Consider the following 21,701-nt stretch of genomic DNA (forward strand, 5'->3'; position numbering starts at 1 on the left):
AAGAATACAAATCTCAAAATTTTAGCTCAAGAGCTTTTCCAGAAAAGCGATTTGTGTTGTACTGTGAAATGAACTGAAGGATCTTCATCTGTCCTGTACGGAACTCCCAAGTCATCATGGCCCACCCCCTCTGCTTTATCTGTGAGAGCCTTGAGCAATCTAGTGAGCGAAAAGAAAAGAAAGGGAAACCACCAAACCCAGAATGTTGAGACGGAGCCATGGGAAGGTGTGTTAAAATAAACAGAAAGTGAGGATGAGAGGTAAAAGGGCTGAGTGTATCCAAGACAAAATATCTACTGGGAAAGACTTGCTGAGGGACAACTTGTTGAGAGAAAATTATTTTTAAAAAATTGCTATCCATTCCTTTAGGAAAGGAATGTGGTAATGGAGGTGAAGTTGGGATTTGGAAAAAAAAGAAAATGATGCTTTAGAAACGGCAACCTGGGAAGTAGGGCACATTCTCTATTTATTATATGTATATTTATGACAGCTCAGGTCACGAATGATAACTAGTCCAGTGGTCACCTCCATTCAAGAATGAGTGTACAACATCACTGCTGTCCTTGCCAAGAGGTGCACACTTCAGTCAAAGGAAGCAGTGGGAATTATGAAGAGAAGAAAGGGCCAAGTTGAAAGGGGTCTAGGCATTGAGGAAACTTCTGATTTCAACTTAGCCAATGTCAGTAAATAATTGGTATTTGGGGCTTGCGCTAAGTGTTTTGCTGTTTCTAAACAGTGTAGATATTTGCAAGACTTAAGATACAGAAAGTAAATAGAGAGGTGTTTGTGTGTGTGTATGTGTGTGTGTGTGTGTGTGTGTGTGTGTGTGTGTGTGTGTGTGTAGGAGGGGAGATGCAACAGGGAAAAGAAAGGGGGAGAGGAAAGTGAGGATACTTCTCATATTTCTGATCACATCAACTCCCCAAAGTACGAAACACATAACTGCTTCATCTTCCTCCCATTGCTGGATTTCAAAGGGACATCCTAATGAAGAGTCCCCTAAAAGTTACAAATTTCTTCAAACTTTATTGATACACTGCACAATCACAACCATCTTGTATTCATCCTGAATTAGAAAAGGTTACAACTACAATGTAACATGCACAAAATTCAGGTAGTATATTCACCCTCGATACAATGATTGACAGAAATCAAGTCTTCATTGATTTTTTTTAAGGAAAAGAAAGAAAGAAAGCAAAAAAAAGAAGTTTTAAAGGCTGACAAAGTCATATTCTTGTATCATGTGATAAAATTTAAAGCATCAGAACATAGATTTGTTTGAAGAATAATTGTGAAAACGGGCACACCCATTGTCCAACACAGCTATTAACGGCACCATTGATATCATATAAGTTTTTTTTTAATCTAGAGGACTCTGAACTTGACAGATACATTTTCGTACACCCACACATTCCTCACAATTGCACTTTACATGTCACGAGAATTTCTGAATGATTAAAAATGTTCCTTTTCACTAACACAAGGGCAGCTATTATTACTTATCATTGTTATTATCGAGATTCTGGAACTCTGTCAAATAACCTGGGATGGAGCCCCACAGGGATGGTGGAGGCTCTCAATCTTTCTTTCTCCACCTAGTGGTGCAGAACAATCATGTGCCTTAGAAGAGCACTGCTCAGGGGAGGGGATGCGGGCGTCTCTTCTGAAATGCTGGAAATCGGGTTCCACTGCCTACTCTCACTATGAAGACAATTGTATCTAATTAAGTCCACTCCACGTTCTTTGGGGCTCCGTGTTCTGCACCTGAAGGCTAAATTGCACTGGTTCGGCTCTCTCTTTTTGTCACATTTTTAATTGCAAATCTATTTCTTCTTCCTTCCATTTGCTTCTCTTCTCTTAAGTAAGAAACGAGGGAAATGAGCCTGGCATTTTTATTTGTTTGCTGTTTTTGTGTGGTCATTAGAAGTGTTCATAATATGGAATCCTGTACACTGCTGCCTTCCTTGTTAAACACCTGTGAAGTGCTATTGCAGCTACTCAAATGCATTTGTCTTGAAAGAAAGAGAGAGGGGAGCTTGGATAATAAGGAGGGAAGCAATCGGCCATGAGAATCTCTAGGAATAAGACTTGTGCCAAATAAAACCCAGATATTCTTGCTGTTGAAGAAAAATTCATTTCCCCCCAAATTAAAAACAATAATCATGCTGCTTCTTCTGACTCCATTGGGAACAGGTTTTAGGTCCCGGATTTTAGGCACTGGCAAATCAGTTTCTCCTATCCTGGAGAAAACTCGGGATCAAATTGCAGACAGATACTCCCTCATAACTTCATAAGCTATTACCCTCTACCATTTCTTATGGGGCTGATAATTGCCATATAGGCTACTAAGAACATGTGCCCTTTGGCCCTGAAAGCATTAACCAAAACATCAGTATGAAATTTCCAACTGTTCCTGATTCAGCAACTGTGATAAACAATTTGGAATCGACTGTTCACTTTGGGGCTTTTCTGCTTTTTTGACATTTTTTTTTCTAAGATAGGTAGAATTTGCTGCACTTCTTTGCTGAGGACAACTTGACCAGATGGATGCAGGAAAAGATTCGTAAAACTCAGTTTCAATGATGGAACTCCTGGAGACCCAGAGCATACCAGATTTTGAAAAACAACTTCCCAATCCATGAACAACATCCCAAAGCAGTACGAACTTCAGAGGGAAAAGGCCCTTGGTGGCACACAGTCCCTCCCCCCCCCACTTCCTTCTGTTGCACCGCACACAACTGTGGCCCACAGCAGAAGGGCCATGTACCTAGTTCTCTGTGTTAGAGTTATATATGTTTTGACAACGACATCTCCGCCCTTCCCAATGAGAACGAGAAAGAAAACCTAAACACCCTTGGTTCAACTTCCAGATGGCTATATCAGGCACTTGACATTAAACTGTTCAAAAACAAGCTTGGCCAGAGGCATACCACAAGTACGATCATTCGCATCACTTTGGTGGAAGGACAAATTGGCATTGTTTTGGGAGGGGGAAATGTTTTAGAACAACTACCTTTATAGAATTCCTTTTATTCAATCACTTCATAAACCTCATTGGGTTTCCACTCAGAAAACCCGCAGTGTTCTATCAGTTACTTCGACTGAGGTGATACCTCTTCCCTAACCTTATCCCTTCCTCTCACCCACCCTGGTCAGGCTGAACATTTCTGTCTAGTAGGCCTGATCCATCCCCCGTCCATGTGGAAAGTCAGAAAGGCATGTGGAAGTGTGCGCACTGCTTCGGTGCAGCAGCTGCTGCTCTACTTGCTTCAGAGTGTTGGGAATCAGCTCCCATCACGTAGAGCCAGCCTCCCCAAAGTCACTCAGATAACACAGGAGCTGGAGTATGTCCATTGTGAAGAAGTCACTTTCACATTGGGTACCCAGTTGCCTTGGTTCGTTTCTACTTGGTGTTCTTTTTCCCAGACAGAAGGATGGGCTGGAGCATATCGTTTTTTCTTCTGACATTTCGATGGAATAGGTGAATATCAAAGACACATGTAGTATCCCATCATAGTAGGCCCAGTAGAGTTGCATGGTGACTCTGAGTCCGTACTCAATGGGGTTCTGATAATTTGCTCGCACGAGGCGGTGAAGGGTAGTCACAACTTGTTCATTTCAAGCAGCAGACTCCCCCACCCTTGTCAGTTCCCATGGCACCCACATTTCCTTCTCTCCAAAGGAACAAATGTTGGATTAGTAGAAATCTCAGAAGTCACGCTTATGTCTCATACAATGCTTGACACCAACCCAATCCCAGGTGCCGAGTGTGGTGACAGATCTGAAATTCATATATCCGACCTGTAATTCTGACTTTGTGCCTGCTCCTGATTGCCTCTGGAAGTTGGAATAAATAGGCTGCTTTTGGCACATCATGTATGCTCTCAGAGTCTCATTCTTGGCAGCTCACTAGGAAATGCAGATGTCTGTTTACAGCTGGCAAGGAGAGTATTAATTTTGATCACACCAGCTCTATCTCTTATGACAGTTCCGAGCTTGATGCCAAGGAAGCCTGCCTTTGTATATATGTGAACATGTACACACAGGTATAGAAGTACCCACTGTGGGTATTGTATTCATGTGGCCATAGTGGCACAGAGTGGAAACTTAGACTGGAGCAAGTTAAAGTTAAGCTTGAAGGGAACTGAACTCTAATGGAGCCCACAGTTATTAGTTTTTGGAGGTGAACCTGAAAAGGGTCCCTGAGGGAGGCAAGACATGTTTGTGAGAAAGTCACTGTTGGTACTTTTTCTCAACCACTCTGTAAGCCAGTCCCTACAGAGATAGATCCCTTTGTGGTCTTCAATGTTGTTCATTTGAACTGCAGGTTCCCTGGTTGGCTGAGTTCTTCTTTTCCCAAGAGACAATGCTGAGAGGCTGGGTTTGATCTTATTTATACACCAGGCCTGCTTTGAACACCGGGAACTTGGGGACATTCATCCCCAAAGCACTAGAGAAACGGCCTAGGAAGCAGTATTACTTACACTCCCCTCCTCTGTTTGCCATGTTGTGTTAATCAAGTGCTTGGAAATTAAGTCAGTAGCTCAAGTGCCCTCAGCTTAGAAGAGCTTTCTGAAACAAATACCAGAGTTGTCAACATGCGCGCCATGTAATTGGCCTCCATCAGCCCTTTGCTGGATAATTTTCAAACAATTCAAATCAAAACTGGAGCAGAAGGGAGTTGCTTAGCTATAGTTATCACACCTCGGCTAATGGACTGCTGTCTTTACATAGAGGGAACAGATGCGTGGTTTTTCGTCAGTCAGGTTCTTTTTGCTAAGAAAAGCCAGCCACCAAGAAGTTCCTCCAAGTTCCTGACGCGCTCTTTTCTTGAAAGGCCAAGAGCAGCATGAGGTTGGTACCTTAATCTTCCAGCTGTTAAAGGAGAAATGCAGCATAAGCAAGGCTTCTCCGGGGTTCAGCTGCTTCCCGAGAAGGTGGTTCAGGAAACAGTCTCTCTGGGAATCATGAGTGACTGATCTTTAGATTGCAACTTTGGTCCATCTGTTCACAATGGATTATTTGAGTGGATGGGTTTCCACACTCCCAAGCATAGGAAGTTGCTCTTCTGTACAGTTAGCCTGCAAGGTCACTGGCTTTCACATAAGAAGTTGCTAGACAGATTTGAAGATGGCAATGTCTCTTGTGACGGTGGTGGAGAAATGGAGACAGAGGCATGGATACATATGATTAGAGGTTAATACGGTGATGAACTGAGAGTGGACAGTGGGAGGAAGGACAGAAAACAGTTAGATAATTATATTGATGTTATGATAAACAGAGTGAATGGACTGCGTGCGAGACAGACAGGTGGGTAGAACTAGATGGAGAGAGAAATCAATTGGGTAACTGGATAACGGTGTAATTGCTTTGATAGCTTGATAAAATAATTAGCCAGCTATTGATCACTTTTTGTATGAGTTGTGACAACACTGAAGGGAAGTACCAGCATTAACATACTTCCCTCATTTGGTTACTTGACTTGTAAATTTTTAGTTTGAGGGTTGTCTGCATAGTCTCAAGCCTGTCATCCTTACTACTAGTGGAAGAAATGAGTAGGGTGGGAAGGCAGGAGAAGAGGGCAGAACTGCACACGTGGATGTACGCATACACATATCTATGGATACAGTGCGACAGCTTCTTACAGAACTATGTGGGAAGCCTAATGGAGTCGGTGATGAGGTAAGCACGGGGATGAGAAAGCATACATTTTAACTAGGGAAACAACTGAAAGCTTAAAAGACAAAGACAATAAGACATGCGGATGCAACTCTTACTGTGTACTACATTGTGAGTCAAGTTATACCTTCAGGGTATTTGACGTGGGACATATTCTTTTTGCCCAATTTTGTGGTGTGTGTGTGTGTGTGTGTGTGTGTGTGTGTGTGTGTGTGTGTGTTAATGGTTGTGGGAAGAGAAGAAGAGAAAAGGAAGGCCAAGGTAGCAAGAACAGATTCCATTTTGGGGCACACCAATAAAAGATTATCCTACCCTTGGTAGAACCCTGCCCACCCCAACCCCAACCCACTCTTTAAAAATAAAAAATAAAAATCAAATAAACTTGAAAAAATCCCAGAAAACAAACCAAAGTGGGGGGTAGGAGTCAACAAGAACAAAAATAAACCAAAAGAAACCCAAACTGGTTTGCCCTCCGCAGTGTAGATTAAAGTCTGTGATATGGAGAAGCAGGCGTCGCTCAGAGGACCTATGGTTTCTTATCAAAACTTGATGAAGAAGTGGGCAAAGAAGGTCCCTGAGAGCCAGAGACAAGCCAGTGCTCTAGAGGCGGAATTTACACCATCAATGACTGCTCCAGGCCCTGTGTAGGGGAAAGAAAGACAGACTCATTAGCACATAGCCTATAGGGCACCATATCTACCCCTGGCAAACAAGTGCAAGTCATGCTTCTTTGTGGCAAGTGTCCCAAGTCCCACCCCTCTCCACTGACCCTTCTGGGTTTGGAGAGCCAGAAAATGCCCAGTGGGAAGACAGAACCCAGAAGAGAGGGGTTTATGGGTTGCTTTAACTACTACCACCTTCTCTGAAAGTTCGAGAATGAAAATGTGACAGAATGAGTTGATGACAACCAATTAAGCACATAGGCCCAAGATGAGGGCAACAGACAGGGCTCTCTAGTAAGATTAACCATCATTTTTCCATGGAAATGGACTCCAGGCAAGACAAGGGTGACCAGTAAGGAGACACATATGGGTGTGAAGGAAAGGGTCCCTAGGGGTGAGAAACAAGCATTGGGGAGAAAGGAGTGGAGACACTTTGTGAGTAACATAAGTCTAGATGTGGACTTCATCCTCTCTGCGTGTAATTCGGGTGCTGGAGGACCCTCTCAAAGCTGCTAAGAAAGAGGAACTGAAGACTGAGAGCAGGTATATCTCAGTCACCAATCACGCCTCTAATATCCACAAACAAAACTCTGCCTCCCCAGAACAAACCATCATCCTACAGATGGTTCAGCTTGAAAGAATTCTCTCTTGTTTTCCTTCTTTCTTCTCTCCTTCTTCTGGCCCTACGGAGTCATGCACATTTCACAGAAAAATAAAACCCCAGAGTCACGAGTCAGGCTCCGTCGTCATGCTTCAGAAAGATGGACAAACAACTGTGGCTCCCGTCACTCGCCTAGGTCCAAGGGCACCTGCCGGGGGCTGAGCTCTGTCTCTTGGGCCCTTCCATGAACTTTCTTTGCAAATACTTGGAGTCGTAAGCAAGCTCCTAGTCCATAGCTCACAAGCAAATGTACTTCCCCAAAAGTCAATTGCACATGGCTAAAGGAGTGAAAGCCACAGAGAGATAGATGTCTCCATAGAATCAGAGGCAAAGGGAAGGAGAAGCAGACAGACAGTATGCCTCTTCTACCGATAACTCACGCTAGGCCTCCCTTGCCTCTTTGGGAAGGAAACTGACCTGTCAAGAAAGAGCCGTTGAGAAGAGCTAAGGCTCTTCATGAACCGGAACCAAGCCATTGGCTTGGCTGTGAGTCTATATCATGGTCTTGCTTAGGAAGGGAAAACTCAGCCCTGGTTTTAGGAGTTTCCAGGACTCTTCATTTAGCCGTGTGACTGTAGTTTTTTCCTCCCTCAAGGATTTCTAAGCAGGCGAATTTCCCTTGACTTACAATATATGCAATTATGTGCTCTTATAGACTAAAGGGTCATATTTTTTTGATGGTAGCTTAAAATTTGGCTTGCTCAGTTCTGTATTTTTACTATGGCATATTCACAAACACCAGCAGGAGCCGGGTTCTAGCCTAGTGCTATGGAACCCATGAAGGCAAAATATGTCTGTGAAAATTAGCCTGATTCGGAGGCCCCTCGCCATGCCAGCACACACCCTAATTAACTGCATTTGCTGGAAGCATGTAAGAAGTTTGAAAATGTTTAGGTTGTTCTCATATTACATCAGGGATGGGACAGGTGTGGACAGAGAAGTCTTTCAATGCAGTCTGAGCTGACCTCAACACTGAAATTCAACTGCTATATCTCAGTAAGTTCATCAGGAATAGACAATGGAGATTCCTAAGTCTTGGGCTCCTCTTCACATGTTTCTTTCCTAACTGGTATCACTATAATACACAGCTTTACTCCAGCAGCGACAGCATCCTGTTCCAGAAGCCACTACATGCACCGAGATCTTCAGACGCTCAAGAATCACAGACAAAATGCCAAGTGCTTTAATAAAACCTGCCTATGCTCTCCTATATACGTCCCATCGGTCCTAGAGTATTAGTGTCTGTGGGTCTATGGAAATAGATGTTACATTGCTTATCACACGACAGCAAGAAAAGGAGGCTGTACTTATTCAGTTCAGATAATATTTTCTCCCTCCCTCTCTTCTCATTCTCTTCATTGTCATCCTCTCCTTCCTCTTCCTTCTCCACTTTCTTCATCTTCTTCCTCCTTCTGCTTTTCTTGTCCTGAAGATTGACCTTTACATATGCTAGACAACCGCTATGCTACTGAGAAATATCTTGGTCTAAACACAAAGTTTTCAGTGTGCAGTTGGTTGGACCTATAAATGAAGGACTGTGAACTCTGAGGAGTATTCATGTACATATATACTTTTGCTTGAATGTACATTTTATTATATATAATAAAATGATGCATATACATTGGACTAGTTATGCATGTTCATGCATGTACACATATACACGTGAACTTGCGTTCAGCTCATCTGCTATGTTTATATCAATGTAGCAAACAACTGAAGCCCATGAGCCCCTCTCAAGGAAGGGGTATTTCATCTAGGAGGCAGTGGGTAGATCTAAGCCTTTCTGTGAAATGTCTGTCACTAACAGGTCTGATCTAATTGAAGCAAAGCATAGAAGAGAAAGAGATGGAGAGAGGAACTGGAATCTAAAGAGAAATAAGTATTTTGGGTGGTGTGGGTGGCATGATTGGGGCTCAGTGGATGGGGAATGATAAGCATGTTCCTTTTGAATTTCTTGAATGAAAATTATGAGGATGACTTAGTAAATGCATTGGACGCCAATGTGCGAAGAAAATAAAGATGTTGTGTTTGTGCTATGATCTGTATGGGGCAAGCATGAGCCTAAAGGTTAAGCATATTTAAATCCCTTTAACCATAGCAACAAACTCCCAAATACATCCACTATGGTTATTTCCAATTGGTAAACTGGTAAACTGAGAAAAAGAACAGTTAAAAATCTTGCCTGGAATCAAACAACTCATACACCTGGAACTGAAATAGAACCAATCCCTGTCCCCAAATCTGTGCCTTGCTTCTGACAACCCTTCTTCCTCTCTGTTGAAAATGACTTCATATGTCCCAGAAACCACAGCACCATGTGGTGATGGGAGCAATGGACTGGGAAGTAGATTACATGCTTCAGTTGCTCCCTAGCGGAGTGACTCCCTTGCTATGCTTTGGGTCTATTGTTTGCAAATAGAGGGGAGGAGGTAAGGTGTGATGGCCTGTTAGGCTCCACTCCTGCTTTCTGAGTCCATGGAGACTATGCCTCTTGTGCTAGGAGGGACAGCTGGTCAGCAGCCAGAGAGCCATGGGCAGGTAGTGTGAAGTACCTCCATGTGACTTTTGGTACCACTGCACGACCGGCCCCTCCTAGGAGAGCAAGAAGCTCAGAAGCATCCATAGACCTTAGAGTTTGCATTTTTGGCCCCCGTTCCTGTGCAGTTCCAGGGAGCTGTTTTCTATTTAACAAGCACCTGCTTGATGTATCAGGTGATATCATAATTTCCTACCATAGCACCTCCGGTTAACCATTCAATGAAAAGTGGAGATTGCAGCCCAATAATTAATCTAATCCACCATGATACAGATTAAAATCAACAGTATTTTCCTCAGACAAATCCTGGACACATTTGAGATTTGGCTTCTGGTCCTAGTAGCAAGAATGGTACTCTACAGGATGGCTCTGAGGCTTTGTTCAGAGTGGGAAGGCAGTGGCTCACATCCATGGACCTCTATGTTGGAAGGCCATGAGACAAAAACAATATCCACAATGAACTGCCTTTTAACTTGCGTCCTTACAGTAACCCTGCTTTATTGAGAACAAGGAAAAGAAAGCATCTGAACTGGGTTGCTCCCTCGAGGCACCTAAATGCCACAGTTCGCTGATTTAGACAAATCTTTGTGCTAGAATATGGAAAAGGGATGGATTTATATAGTTTAACTAACTTGATGGACAGCCGTGTTATGCTGAAGCTCACCTTTGAACCTTATGATGGAATTGGCTTTTGCATGCACACATAAGTTCAGTGAATTAGGAGGCATACTGCACTTTAGGGACTGGGAGAAACTTCTCACCCAGAGCTCACAAAAGCCCCACACACATCTCCGGAGTCAGAATCCTTTACTTAAGTCCTGGCTTCTTTGGGTACCAGCTGCACAGGCTTCTCCAGGTACGGGGAGGCTAACACCAGTTTTAACTTTGGCAAATGTGAAAAAGCATCCAACTGAGATTCAGGTTTGTTCCTTGATTTATTTTTTTCTAGTTAGAATGATTATTAGTGGAAATAGCCTGGAAAGTAGTTTTCATTTAAAACAAAGACTCTAAGATTTGGGAATAGAAGGCAGAGTTTCAGTGCTTTGCTCCGATCAGCAAACTGGCACCAAGATGTGCCTGCAGAAAGGCAGAGGGTCTGGAGAAAAAGTAGGACTACACGATGGAATAAGGGATGGGTCCAGGGAAACATGGGTAGCAAGGCTCTCAACAGAGAAAAGTATTCTGGCCACTCTGCCTCCTTGATCTCTCTACCTTGTCTATGAAGTTCTAAAAATGTTTGGGCTAAAGTCATTGATAGCTCACAAGTGTAAGTACTCTTCTTAACTTTTGATTCAGTCCAATTTAAGTTTACATCCTGACGCTGGCTTGCTATCGATGTGGACTTAGATGAGGTACTTTCTGCTTTCTTGTTGCAAATCAAAATAATTATATGGTGTGCACAGGATTCAAGTGGTTAAGACGGTGCCTGGGACATAGTAGTCGTGGAGCTGAGGTGGTTGTGGCTGTGGATTGATGGTTTGTGCTCTGGCCTCTTCTATATCTTTACTGGGATGAACTCTATATTATTTAGATCCTTCACAAGTACGTTGAACTTAGAATGATGTTTTGGTACTGAGAAGGAGTTTAATGGTCAGAATAACCACCGCTGGGAGGGGCTGAGGGGCTATAAGGGATTTAGAGGGTACTGAGCACCAAGAATAAGGGAAAAGGACCCACAACCAAGCTTTCTAGCCAAGTCCAGGGTCAAAGAGCCAATAAGGAAAGAATAGGGAGTCCCAGCCCAGCCTTAGAGAGATCACAGTACTTGTCAAATGTCTGCTATGTCATGCTCTTTTCTCAAAAGACAGTCACATACTTTGCCTTCAAAGAACTTATATTCTAGTGGCTTCTACACAGCCTCTCTCTGTGTTTAAATTTTTTTTTCTCCTGACACTGGGAATTAAATCAAGGGCTTTGTACATGCCAGTCAAGCACTGTGTCATGGATGTGTCCCCAACATGCAACTTGGTTTTTCTTGTTTTAAATTGCTGTTGAGACAAGAGCTCTCTAAGTTGCCTGGTGTGCTGGCTAGTTTTATGTCAACTTGACAAGTTAAGCCCATCTGGGAAAGGAATACTCAGTTGAGAAAAAGTGTCCATGAGATCTGGTTGTAGGTAGACCTGCAAGGCATTTTCTTAAATTAGTAATTCATGAGAACCAAGCCCATTCTGGGTGGTGCCATCACTGGGCTGGTAGTACTGAGCTTTATAAGAAAGCAGGCTGAGCAAGCCATGGGGAGTCAGCAGCTCCCCTCTGCGTGGCCTCTGCATCAGTTCCTGCCTCCAGGCTCCTGCCTTGTTTGAGTTCCTGTCTTGATTTCTATGGTTGGTGAACTATGATATGGAAATGTAAACCAAATAAAGCCCCTCCTCTCCAACTTGCTTTTTGGTCACGTGTTTCTTCACAGTCTTTCTGTCATCCAGGCAGTCATTGAACTCTACCTCAGAGCTGGAATTACAGACGTGCATTATCAAATTCATTGTTTTCTTTTTCCCCAAACACAGATTCTGGGGAGAAATCCACTTGAGACAAATAGCCCCAAGTCCCTTGACCCTCAGGAACACCCAACTTGCTGGAGAGTCATAAAGAGACTTAATCTGGAAGAACTAAACTTTGTTTCTGCCTCTGTTCCCCACAAGTAGGATGAATTTGATGAAAACAGCCAAGCTTTCCTGCAAGGGAGCTTTTAATGTATAAAATAGGGAAAAAGTGTTTTTTCTACCTTGTAAGGTTGTTCTGGGGGGTCAATTGAGGTAGTCTTTAATTGCTAAGGATATGTAAAGAATGAGTACAGGCAAGGTGATCAGTCCTTGGGTGGTGCTGTGTGGGGATTCTGTTTTAAATAACAAAATCCTGTGGAAAATGCCAGCAGCTCAAAGGCGGCCAACTACAAACCGAAAGCAACCTTGGCTGTGGCTAATAAGTGAGTCTATTCCCCGCGAGGTCTCAGGGAGGCTGCTGTCCACAGGAGAAAGCTTTCTACTGAAGAGCAACCATGCTGAGGAGGTACCTAGAGAGGTCCAATTCTTCCCCCAGGCCAAAGCTGCCTTTACGGAATCATCTCTGTTTACAGTTAACAATGACTCAGTTCAATGAGACTAGCTGCTACAAATACCAAGCTTCATTAAATATCCTTTTCAGGGACAAATTGACAGTAAGAACGTGTAATTATGCCCTTTCCCATTATTCCAGCCCCTCCTCTTTTACCCTTTTTGAATGCTAAAAATTAATTGCTTTCTTCATGCCTAACGTCGAGCATCTCTGAAAATCAAAGCTGAAATGAGAATACAAAGGCACAAAACAAACTATGAATGGCACCACACCTAGGGACAGATATGCCAACAAGCAGAAGTTGGTTTTAGCATAAACACACACACATACACACACACACACACACACACACACACACACACACACACAAAACACACACGCGAGAGAGCTAGAGCTGTAGCCTGGTGGTATCATGCTTGCCTACCATGTACAACCCAAGTACTTGGGTTTGACCCAAGTACTGCCAAGACACACACACACACACACACACACACACACACACACAGAGAGAGAGAAAAAAAGAACTAGAAAGGCAATGACAAAGAAACAGATTGTGTAAATAGCAAGATGATAGAAAGATTTATTGGCATATACTATACGGCCAGATTATTTAGGACATACCTAGACTTGAAAATCAGCTAACGATGATACATAAGAAACCAAAAAGCAAAGGTACTGAGAATGAGTAAATATCGGACTGTCAAGTATCTGTAAATCTGATTGGTGATCTCTCTTGGAATTAGGCCATGTTGACAAAATTAGAAGTGGGCCACCACCCTGGCCACCTGTAGACGAGATATGCACTACTGCCTTCCAGGGTGACTCACCTCTGTCCAGACTGTCATCTGCTAACAAAGTGCCCAGATTCATCCAAAGCTTTCAAAAACAAACGTGATCCCCCAGACACGAATCTGCCTCAGATGAGGTCTCAAAGCTTTAAAATGTAGGGTCCGTTACATATGGTGAAGACATTGGGATATGCTGCTGGCTTCCCTTTCTCTTTGCAAATTGCAATGAAAATACGGCATTTTTCATCAGTCATGGCAGGATAAGTAGCTGAAATTCTATTAAAATGGCAGGCGGGAGGGTGAACGCATTGAAAAAAAAAAGGCACAAAATGAAACAAACCCCACAGGCAAGTTGAACTTTGTTGCTCACACAGGAGATCAAGGCAATATCTGAAATCTAAGGAGCTACAGTTTTGTTCTGAAATTTGGATGGGTTTATGAGTGCGATTATGAACCGCACGACCTTCCTAATGAGGAACCAAAAGGATAATGATGTTCGCGGTGATTAAAAGAGGAGCAGGGAAATCTAATTAGAGGATGTGTGCGCGCACTTGTTGGTGAAACATAAACCTATTTTCAGCCAGTGCTGGCTGATGAACGCACATTTCCCTTCAAAGAACTTTCTCTCCATTGTCTTTAACTACAGTGGAGACCGTGGCACCAGCACCGTGTTGTTTTACAAGTGAGATTAGCCAGGTTTTGCAGTAAACTATGAGGGGCGGATAAAGTGGCAAAAGCAGCGGCCATCTTTGTTTTGTTCTCTTCTCACGCCCTGTTCTGTCCTTGCCACAAAAGACAACGGCTTAGCAAGTCAGTGTCAGAAGCTAATTCATATCTGTAGGCTCCTCTCACAAACCTGAGAGAGAGAGAGAGAGAGAGAGAGAGAGAGAGAGAGAGAGAGAGAGAAGACTTCTGGCTAAGCTGTGTGCCTTTGCTGACATCAGCACACCCCGGGTTCTCAGTGTTAAATTCGAGATGCTTAGGCTAATAGCCAGATGTCAATGATTCACAGAGAGGAGGTGGGGTGCCAGCCGGTGACAAGGAACCTCATCAGGAATGAAATGTGAAATGTCTGCATTTTTCCCTCTCCTAATATGTTGACATTTTGCAGGTTGGGAAAAATATAAATGATTATGCTGCTGTCATCAGCCAAAAGCAATGGTGTTTCTCTCTGACTCATTCTCTCCCACCTGGATTTAAGTTGTGGATTTGTAAAAAAAAAAAAAAAAAAAAAAATCATATACGTTATCAGCAGGAAATGGGCAGATATGTGCAGCGCTGGATGCGTTTGCAAGGATGTCTTCCTAAAGAGTGGATTGGAATGTTTGATGCAGTCTCCTTCAGAAGGAACATGGGGGGAGGGCTACATTTCCAATTAGAATCTGGCTGGGTGGATGGCAAGGATGCATGGGAAAATCAGAGAAACAATGGGATGGCTTCCCTGCAGGGAGAGAACTAAGTGTCCTTTCGAGGATCTAGCTGCCCTTTGGTTGGCAAAGGATTTTAAACGAACAGAGGCTATAACTGATGCCCCCATTGACTGGAAGATTTATTTACTAATTCGACCAACATTTGCTGGGCAATGACTATTGCAAGACACGGTGCTACATCCTCTAAGTGCAGAAAGCAAACAGAAACAGAAGACGCGCCTACGGGCATGCCACTACAGGAACCTAAGGATGAGGGATTGCTTCTTCAGGGAGACTCAGAAATGCTCTGTAAATGGGTTGCCAGAGAGGACACACTTGGAGGATAAGGGTGGCTTTATCAGGCAGAAGAGAGGGCAAAAGCTTGTGCGTGTGACCCTCTGCAGGAAGGGCTACAAGACATATAGGCTGGAAAGCAATGTGGGATTAAGTCTAGTGTTGCTGCTTGCAAGGTAGCATGTCTACCTGGGGGACTTGTGTCATACCATTTACATCCTCCCAGCTCTGGGCTCTTCTTCTATAAAATGGAAATAATAAGAACTTCATGACAATAGATTCTTAGGTTCTTAAGGCCGTGTGTGGCTGACACTTCGAGATTTTTTGTTCCTCGAGAGTGGAGCTCAACATTTTATTATAACGGACTCTGTATCTGTTTATACAATGTCAGAAGCTCTGTCCCTACCCATTCCTTATCCTTGGTTTAACTATCAGAACACAGTAGGCACCAATAAGACATTTGCTGACTAGACGAACAAAGGGACCAATGCATTGAGGGAGTCATCCTGATCACTGCCTTAGCTGATAGGATCAGGAGGACACAGGGCCCCGCCTGGTGAGCACCTAGGGTGAGGTGTATGTAGCGGGGAGGGGAGAGGCAATCAGTAAGGTTGTAAAATAGGTTGATCTCAGAATACGCACAGCCTCAGTGGCATGCTTCTCTGGTAGGCAGGAATTTTCAGCCACTGAAATGACAAGGTCCCTTTGAGGTGTGTGGTAAGTCATTTGGGAGGGAGTACTCAAAAGAAAGAAACCAGTGGGAAGATGAGCACCCTGGTCAGATGCAGTCTGTAGCCTGTGATCATGGCTAGCAGGCAGCAGTGGCGAAGGAGGGTGGAGTCCATTGGCCAAGGCTCCTTGGTTAATAAAAGAATATAAACGAGGGTGAGGGTTCTAGTGAGAGGGTGCATCAGAAAAGAATGCACAGGCTGAATTGGAGGGGACCCAAGGGAGGAAGAAATCACAGCTGGTTCTGTTAGGGATCAAGGGAATAAGTGGGTTACAGCTTGGCAATTAAGAGCCTTAAAGGTATAGATTTGTTAGTAGGATTCACTCTGAGGCTACTACTCTTCCCTGAGCCTAGGATCCCCTAAGTAACTTGCTTACAAGTCACATCCCCAGGGCCATTCATCAAGGCTTTGATTAAGTGGTCCCAGATAAAGGCTCACAAATTTGTACTTTGAAGACTCCTCGTGTTAATCTCATGCAGGTTCAGACATGCGACTCCTATGACACTTGATGACATGGGTGACCTCTCCAGCTCTCGCTGTTGGCCTCCCTTGAGACTGATTTGTGGGGCTTGTGGAGAGGAGCCAGGAACAGACAAGATGGAAAGGTAGGAAGAAAGTCATCTCCTTGTGATCACAGGACTCAGAAGCAAGTTTTGGAAGGTAGGGTGGAGGGTAGTCGGGGGAAGGGCTCTGGAAAGAGACAAATCTTAGTGTTATAAGGAGAGAGATCCTGGGACTTGAGGAAATAAAGGCTGCGAATCCTGTGATGATGCGGGCCTTGGGGCACATGCCGGCGAGAAGCCAAACTCCCCTGTGCTCACTCCGTATTATGAATGGGCCTGGAGCCACTTGAGTAGACAGTGCTGTTCAGGACGCTTTGATAATGAAAAAGAAAGAGAAGACCGAAACAGGGTTTTGTGGGGCAGAGCAAGAAGGCAGGGGCACTGTGTGGGGCATGGTATAAAGGCAGGGGCATAGTATAGGGCAGGATGTGAAGGTAGGGGCACTGTGTGGAGACGGGTGTCAGGGCAAGGACATGGTGTGGGGCATGGTCTGAAGGTAGGGGTATTGTGTGGGGCAAGGTGTGAGGGCAGGGGCACTGTGTGGGGCAGATTGTGAAGGCAGGAGCATAGTGTGGGGTAAGGTGTGATGGAAGAGGTATTGTGTAGGGTGCAGTGTTTTGGGCATGGAGGTCAAATCCTGGTTGTGTTGGGCACTGAGGGCCTTGCTCACAGGTACTCTTGAGTGCTTTGGACAGGACTGGTTACTGCTAGTGTCAGAGGAAGAAACTTGAGTTTAGAGACCAGTATGCTGTGCAGATTAAATGCAGAGGAACAGCCACTAAAAAGAAACTGAGGCTTGGTCACTGGGTCTCTAGGAGCTGTCTAGTGGACTAAAGGCAACACTGCTGAGAGGGTACTGATGCCTCACCTGAGGAGAAATTCTAGAGCCCAGAAGTTTCCTTAACTCGAGTGTTTGCAATGACAGCTCACATGTGGTGAGTTGTTCCAATGAGTTGCCCCTATGCCCGATACTTAATTCTTAAAATAACTAAATTATGTCCCTACAGTTTCACAGATGATGTTTGAGAAATCTGTTTTTCTTCCTGCATCACACCCCTCTCTTTTGGCTTTGTGTGCAATCACTGCCGTTGTCCCAGTAATGCGTGCATGTGTGTGTGTGTGTGTGTGTGTGTGTGTGTGTGTTTGTGTGTGTGTGTGTTTGTGTGTGTGTGTGTGTGTGTCTATACATGTCTTATGAATCACATCGTATTGCAGTACTGGATGCAGTCAGGACCCACATCCCTCTTCTTCCCCTCTTCACACTCTCAGGACAGTGGGACTGGGCTTCTTGCTCCTGGCCTGGAGGAGGCAGAGTCGGTTGGCACACTGCTGAAAAGTAAGTGACTTCTGTGAGAGACAAAAGTGTGGCCCACAAGCTGGGCCTGGCCACTCCCTGCTACACACAGGGCTGACAAAACTTCAAGGGCCAGAGGCTGCAGGTGGAGCTTCTAATGACTATAGCTACTCAATAAAGCTATTGGATGCATGGAGTACACTTCTTTCTAGCACTTAGGACATGGGCCATCATCTCTAAGGTCCTGGGTCATGTTGTTAGAGACTGTCTGTGGCAGCTGGAATAAAAATGGCCCCCATAGGATCAGAGGGAGTGACACTATTTGGAGGTGTGGCCTTGTTGGAGGAAGAGCGTCTCTGGGGGTTTGAGGTTTCAAGCACTCAAGCCAGGCCCAGTGTCACTCTCTCTTTCTGCTGCCTGCCATGATGACAATGGACTAAACCTCTGAACTTGTAAGCAAGTCCCAAATAAATGTCTTCCTTTCTAAGCGTTGTAGTGGTCATGCTGTCTCTTCACAGTGACAAAAACCCTAACTAAGTCACCGTCCTTTGGAAAGGGTCTTGTATTCCCACTGTGTGTCAGATTCAGAACAGAGGCAGAGAGAAAGCAAGCAAGGCACCCATCTTCTTCTGCTCTTGGCCTTTGCTGAGCTCCGAGCCACAGACAGCACCACAGCCTGTCTGCGGCACTGGACCTCGGCTCTGTCAGCTTTGGCTGGTTACTGCTCTGCATCTGGCTCCTTTCCCAGCTCTGAGGGTGCCTGGGTCCAAGGAAGGTGCATGATGTAATGTGCTGTCTGAGTTGGCCTCTGCCTGAGGCTCTGTCCCTGTGGCTCTGGGACAGGAAGGTGGCTGGTGTGATGAGAAGGAAACATTGCATATAATGTCACCAAGCACTGACTGGGGTGATCATCTACTAACTTGGCTTTGTTTATTGTCACCAGTCACTGACTGGGGTGTTCATCCACTGACTAGGCTTTATTTATTGTCACCAAGCACTGGTTCAGATGATCATCCACTGACTAGGCTTTGTCCACTTCTTTCAGACATTTAGTCTACTCCCCCACCCACTGCTTCCATAATCTTGCAGTTTTATTTTGTTTTGTTTTATATTTTTAGTTTTTAAACTTGCTTCTATCCAGTCTTGCTTTGGTTGTTGTTTGTCCATGCAGAAATACAGCCATGTGTGAGCATGTTCTTGAAGTGCTGAGACCACAGAGACAGAGTCAAAGGAGACTGTCAAATACCAGAAACAGACCCCATAGCTTGGCAGAGCTGACATGGTTACATACTTAGGCTTTGCACGTGTGTCTGGAAAGTATGATCGTGCAGGGTATAGGTGTGGAAGTTTGCCCTCACTGGAAATGGTTTTAGGGCAGATGGCTAGAAAAGGAAGCATTTGGTATAGGAGATGGCCGCGGTAAACAACTCATTGATATGTGATTCCATACCAGTTGGCCACAAGCATCCTCCATGGACTGAACTACAGTAGAACTCAAGCACTGAGGCCCTGGAATTAAAAGGCCTGACTCAGGTCACAGTTCAGATGCTCACAAGACAGGGATGATTTAAATTGTTACTCTCAGTTCTCAGTTTCTACACATAGAAAACCAGGAGAAATTTAGCACACACTTTATAGGCTCAGTAAGTGAGATACCTAAAAAAAGACCCTGTGTAGTAGTTAGTCCTGTACATTCTAGCCATTTGTGGTTATAATTAGGTATACTAATGGTCAACTAAGGATTGGGAAAACAGTATGGGTCAACAGAAAGGGTGAGCCAACTAGACACTTTTGTTTTTCTCTATAATTGAATCTATGTCCATTTGTCTTAGCATCAGAGTAGAGAGGAGTACCTTTGAGGAGACCACAGAGGACATCTTACCCAAAGGGTCATCATGGGTAAAAATGCCAAGCTCAATGAGAGAATTTTCCTAAGCCAGTCAGCTAAGAAACAACACAGGCTGCACACTAAGACTCTCTGGGACACACCCCTTTACCTCAGTTTATCACACCTTAGTCTCTGAGAGCTGAACTTTTAGCATCATTAATACAACTTTTGATCTTGGTTTACTGCCACATATTCGTTCATCCACAAAATCTTCTAGATCAGCTACTATGTTTGAATCTCTATGTCAGATTATAGAGTTACAGCTAAACATGGTTCCTAGGTCCAAGGATCTTACAGGATTAAGGTGGGAAAAGACTTGTATCAAACAAAACAAGTTGAAGGGAAAATCATAAGTTGAAGGTAAAGGTTTTGGAATTGGGGAATCTACCTGCTGTGTCCAGATTACGTGCTTATCTCTCAGAAAAATGTGTTGTACCTGCTTGGGCAGATACTGAACACATTCTTGTAGAATGACCACTGTGAGGATATCATGGGCAAATCAAGATATGACAAGTGTTTGGGGGGGAGTGCTAATCTGCATAGAGTCTAGGGAAGCCTTTCTCCAGGAATGGATGCTGTGAGTGGGCCCAATTAGGTGAGTGAGACCAGGAGACTTAGAGGTCTGGAGAGTGCTGTAGTTAAAGGGCAGAGGAGACTTCAGAGGAAACAAAAGCAGATGTCCTTCCGGCCAATGAACCTGGCAGATATACAAATAGAGAGAGTGATCCTATGGGGCACTTCACAGTAAGCGTTGGTGGACATGGAAAAGAATCGTGGCATCTACCACCCATAAGAAAGGTTCAGTAGCTTTAGTTATTTTGATAAACTTTGTCGTACTGACAATTCACAATCTTTCCAATTTCATATCAGTAATCTGAGGCCTTCCATCTTTGGGTGTTTTCAAAGTCACTTATCTAGATTTTATTTATTTATTTAATCCTCCCATCAGCATTTTGTGGTAGGCACAAAAATCCCAACAACCTCGTTGAGGAAAGGAAGAATGAAGGCGTTTGCTTGACATGTGGCTGAATGGGGATGCGAAACTATGTCTATAATGTGAAGTGAATTATGTCCTCTAAGATTATTATGTTAAAATGTCTAGCCATGAGCATGACTCTGTTTGACTATGAAATCTGTAATAAGGTACTTAGATTAAATGAAGTCATGAAGGTGGAGGCCCTAGCTGGCTGGCATCATTAGTGGTTCCTTAAGAGAAGATGGCACATGAGTCAGCTAGCTGCTTTCTTCTTCTCTCTTCTTCATGATTTCATCTCTCCATTCAGTATTCCGACTGGTCCTCAGGAGAAAGGCTATGTGAGGACACAAGTGCTATTTCTAAATGACACAACACATTCCCTGGTGACAGCAGAAAATGACAAGAACTCCAGTACTCAAACCACCTGGTCATCATTTCCAGGTTCTTACAGTAGCCATATTCTCCCCTCTGGAAACTTCCTTAGTCAATGGAGGGAATGAAGGCCAGAGTCTGGAATACTCTCTGATGTTTTCATTCAGTGTTATCATGACTAAGGAACAAGCACTTGCGGTCTTCAAGGTTTGGCACAGTGTGTCTTTCAGAGCCCTGGATCTACAACGGTGTACACTGAGACTAGAAAATAAAGCTGTTCTAATTTTCCATAAGATCGAGAGGGCCATGCTTTGGATAAGTAGAGCAGCCAGGCCTTCTCCTCTGGAGGCAGAACTAAGGACAAGCGACAGCGACATCTAAATGTTTGAGTGTGTGGGCAAAAGTATCTTTGCCTCATTTGATTCCTCTCTGGGTAAATACTCTGTTACATAATAAAGTGTCTGAGTCTGGGTCTCATCTAACACATATCCCTCCCCTCTATAAATTCTGGCATTACCCAAACTCCTTGGTCCTCCTTTTGTTAATCTTCAAACTGCAGGTACTAACTTGTCCTGATCAGCCCTGACATGACTCCAAGAACCCAAGAAATATTTAGTAAATAAGACATTGCCATCATGAAAAAGAAGCCCAAGAACTTCCATTTTAAAGTAAGAATTTTAGCACTAAGTCGGTACACTTCTTTGTCTTTGTAAAGGGAAAAATAAATAAAACCATGCATGGGGTGGGGGAACTTGTCCCTAGAGACAGTCACATAATAAGCTGCTTGGTCTCTGGGC

General features: G+C 44.0%; 1 protein-coding gene across 9 annotated transcripts in view; it reads right to left on the bottom strand.

The window, feature by feature from the left end:
• Positions 1 to 1,002: 1,002 nt before the first annotated feature.
• Positions 1,003 to 21,701, bottom strand: part of Opcml (opioid binding protein/cell adhesion molecule like) — a 1,115,999-nt gene continuing 1,095,300 nt past the window's right edge. For all 9 annotated transcript variants that reach the window (XM_085689788.2, XM_085689789.2, XM_048458726.3 and 6 more), the window contains one exon: positions 1,003 to 6,319. In XM_085689788.2, the coding sequence (XP_085545914.1) occupies positions 6,219 to 6,319 (101 nt within the window). In that variant the 3' untranslated portion in view covers positions 1,003 to 6,218. The remainder of the gene's footprint in view (positions 6,320 to 21,701) is intronic.

Source organism: Myodes glareolus, chromosome 4, assembly GCF_982192425.1.
Source record: "Myodes glareolus chromosome 4, mMyoGla1.1, whole genome shotgun sequence".
NCBI lineage: Eukaryota > Metazoa > Chordata > Mammalia > Rodentia > Cricetidae > Myodes > Myodes glareolus.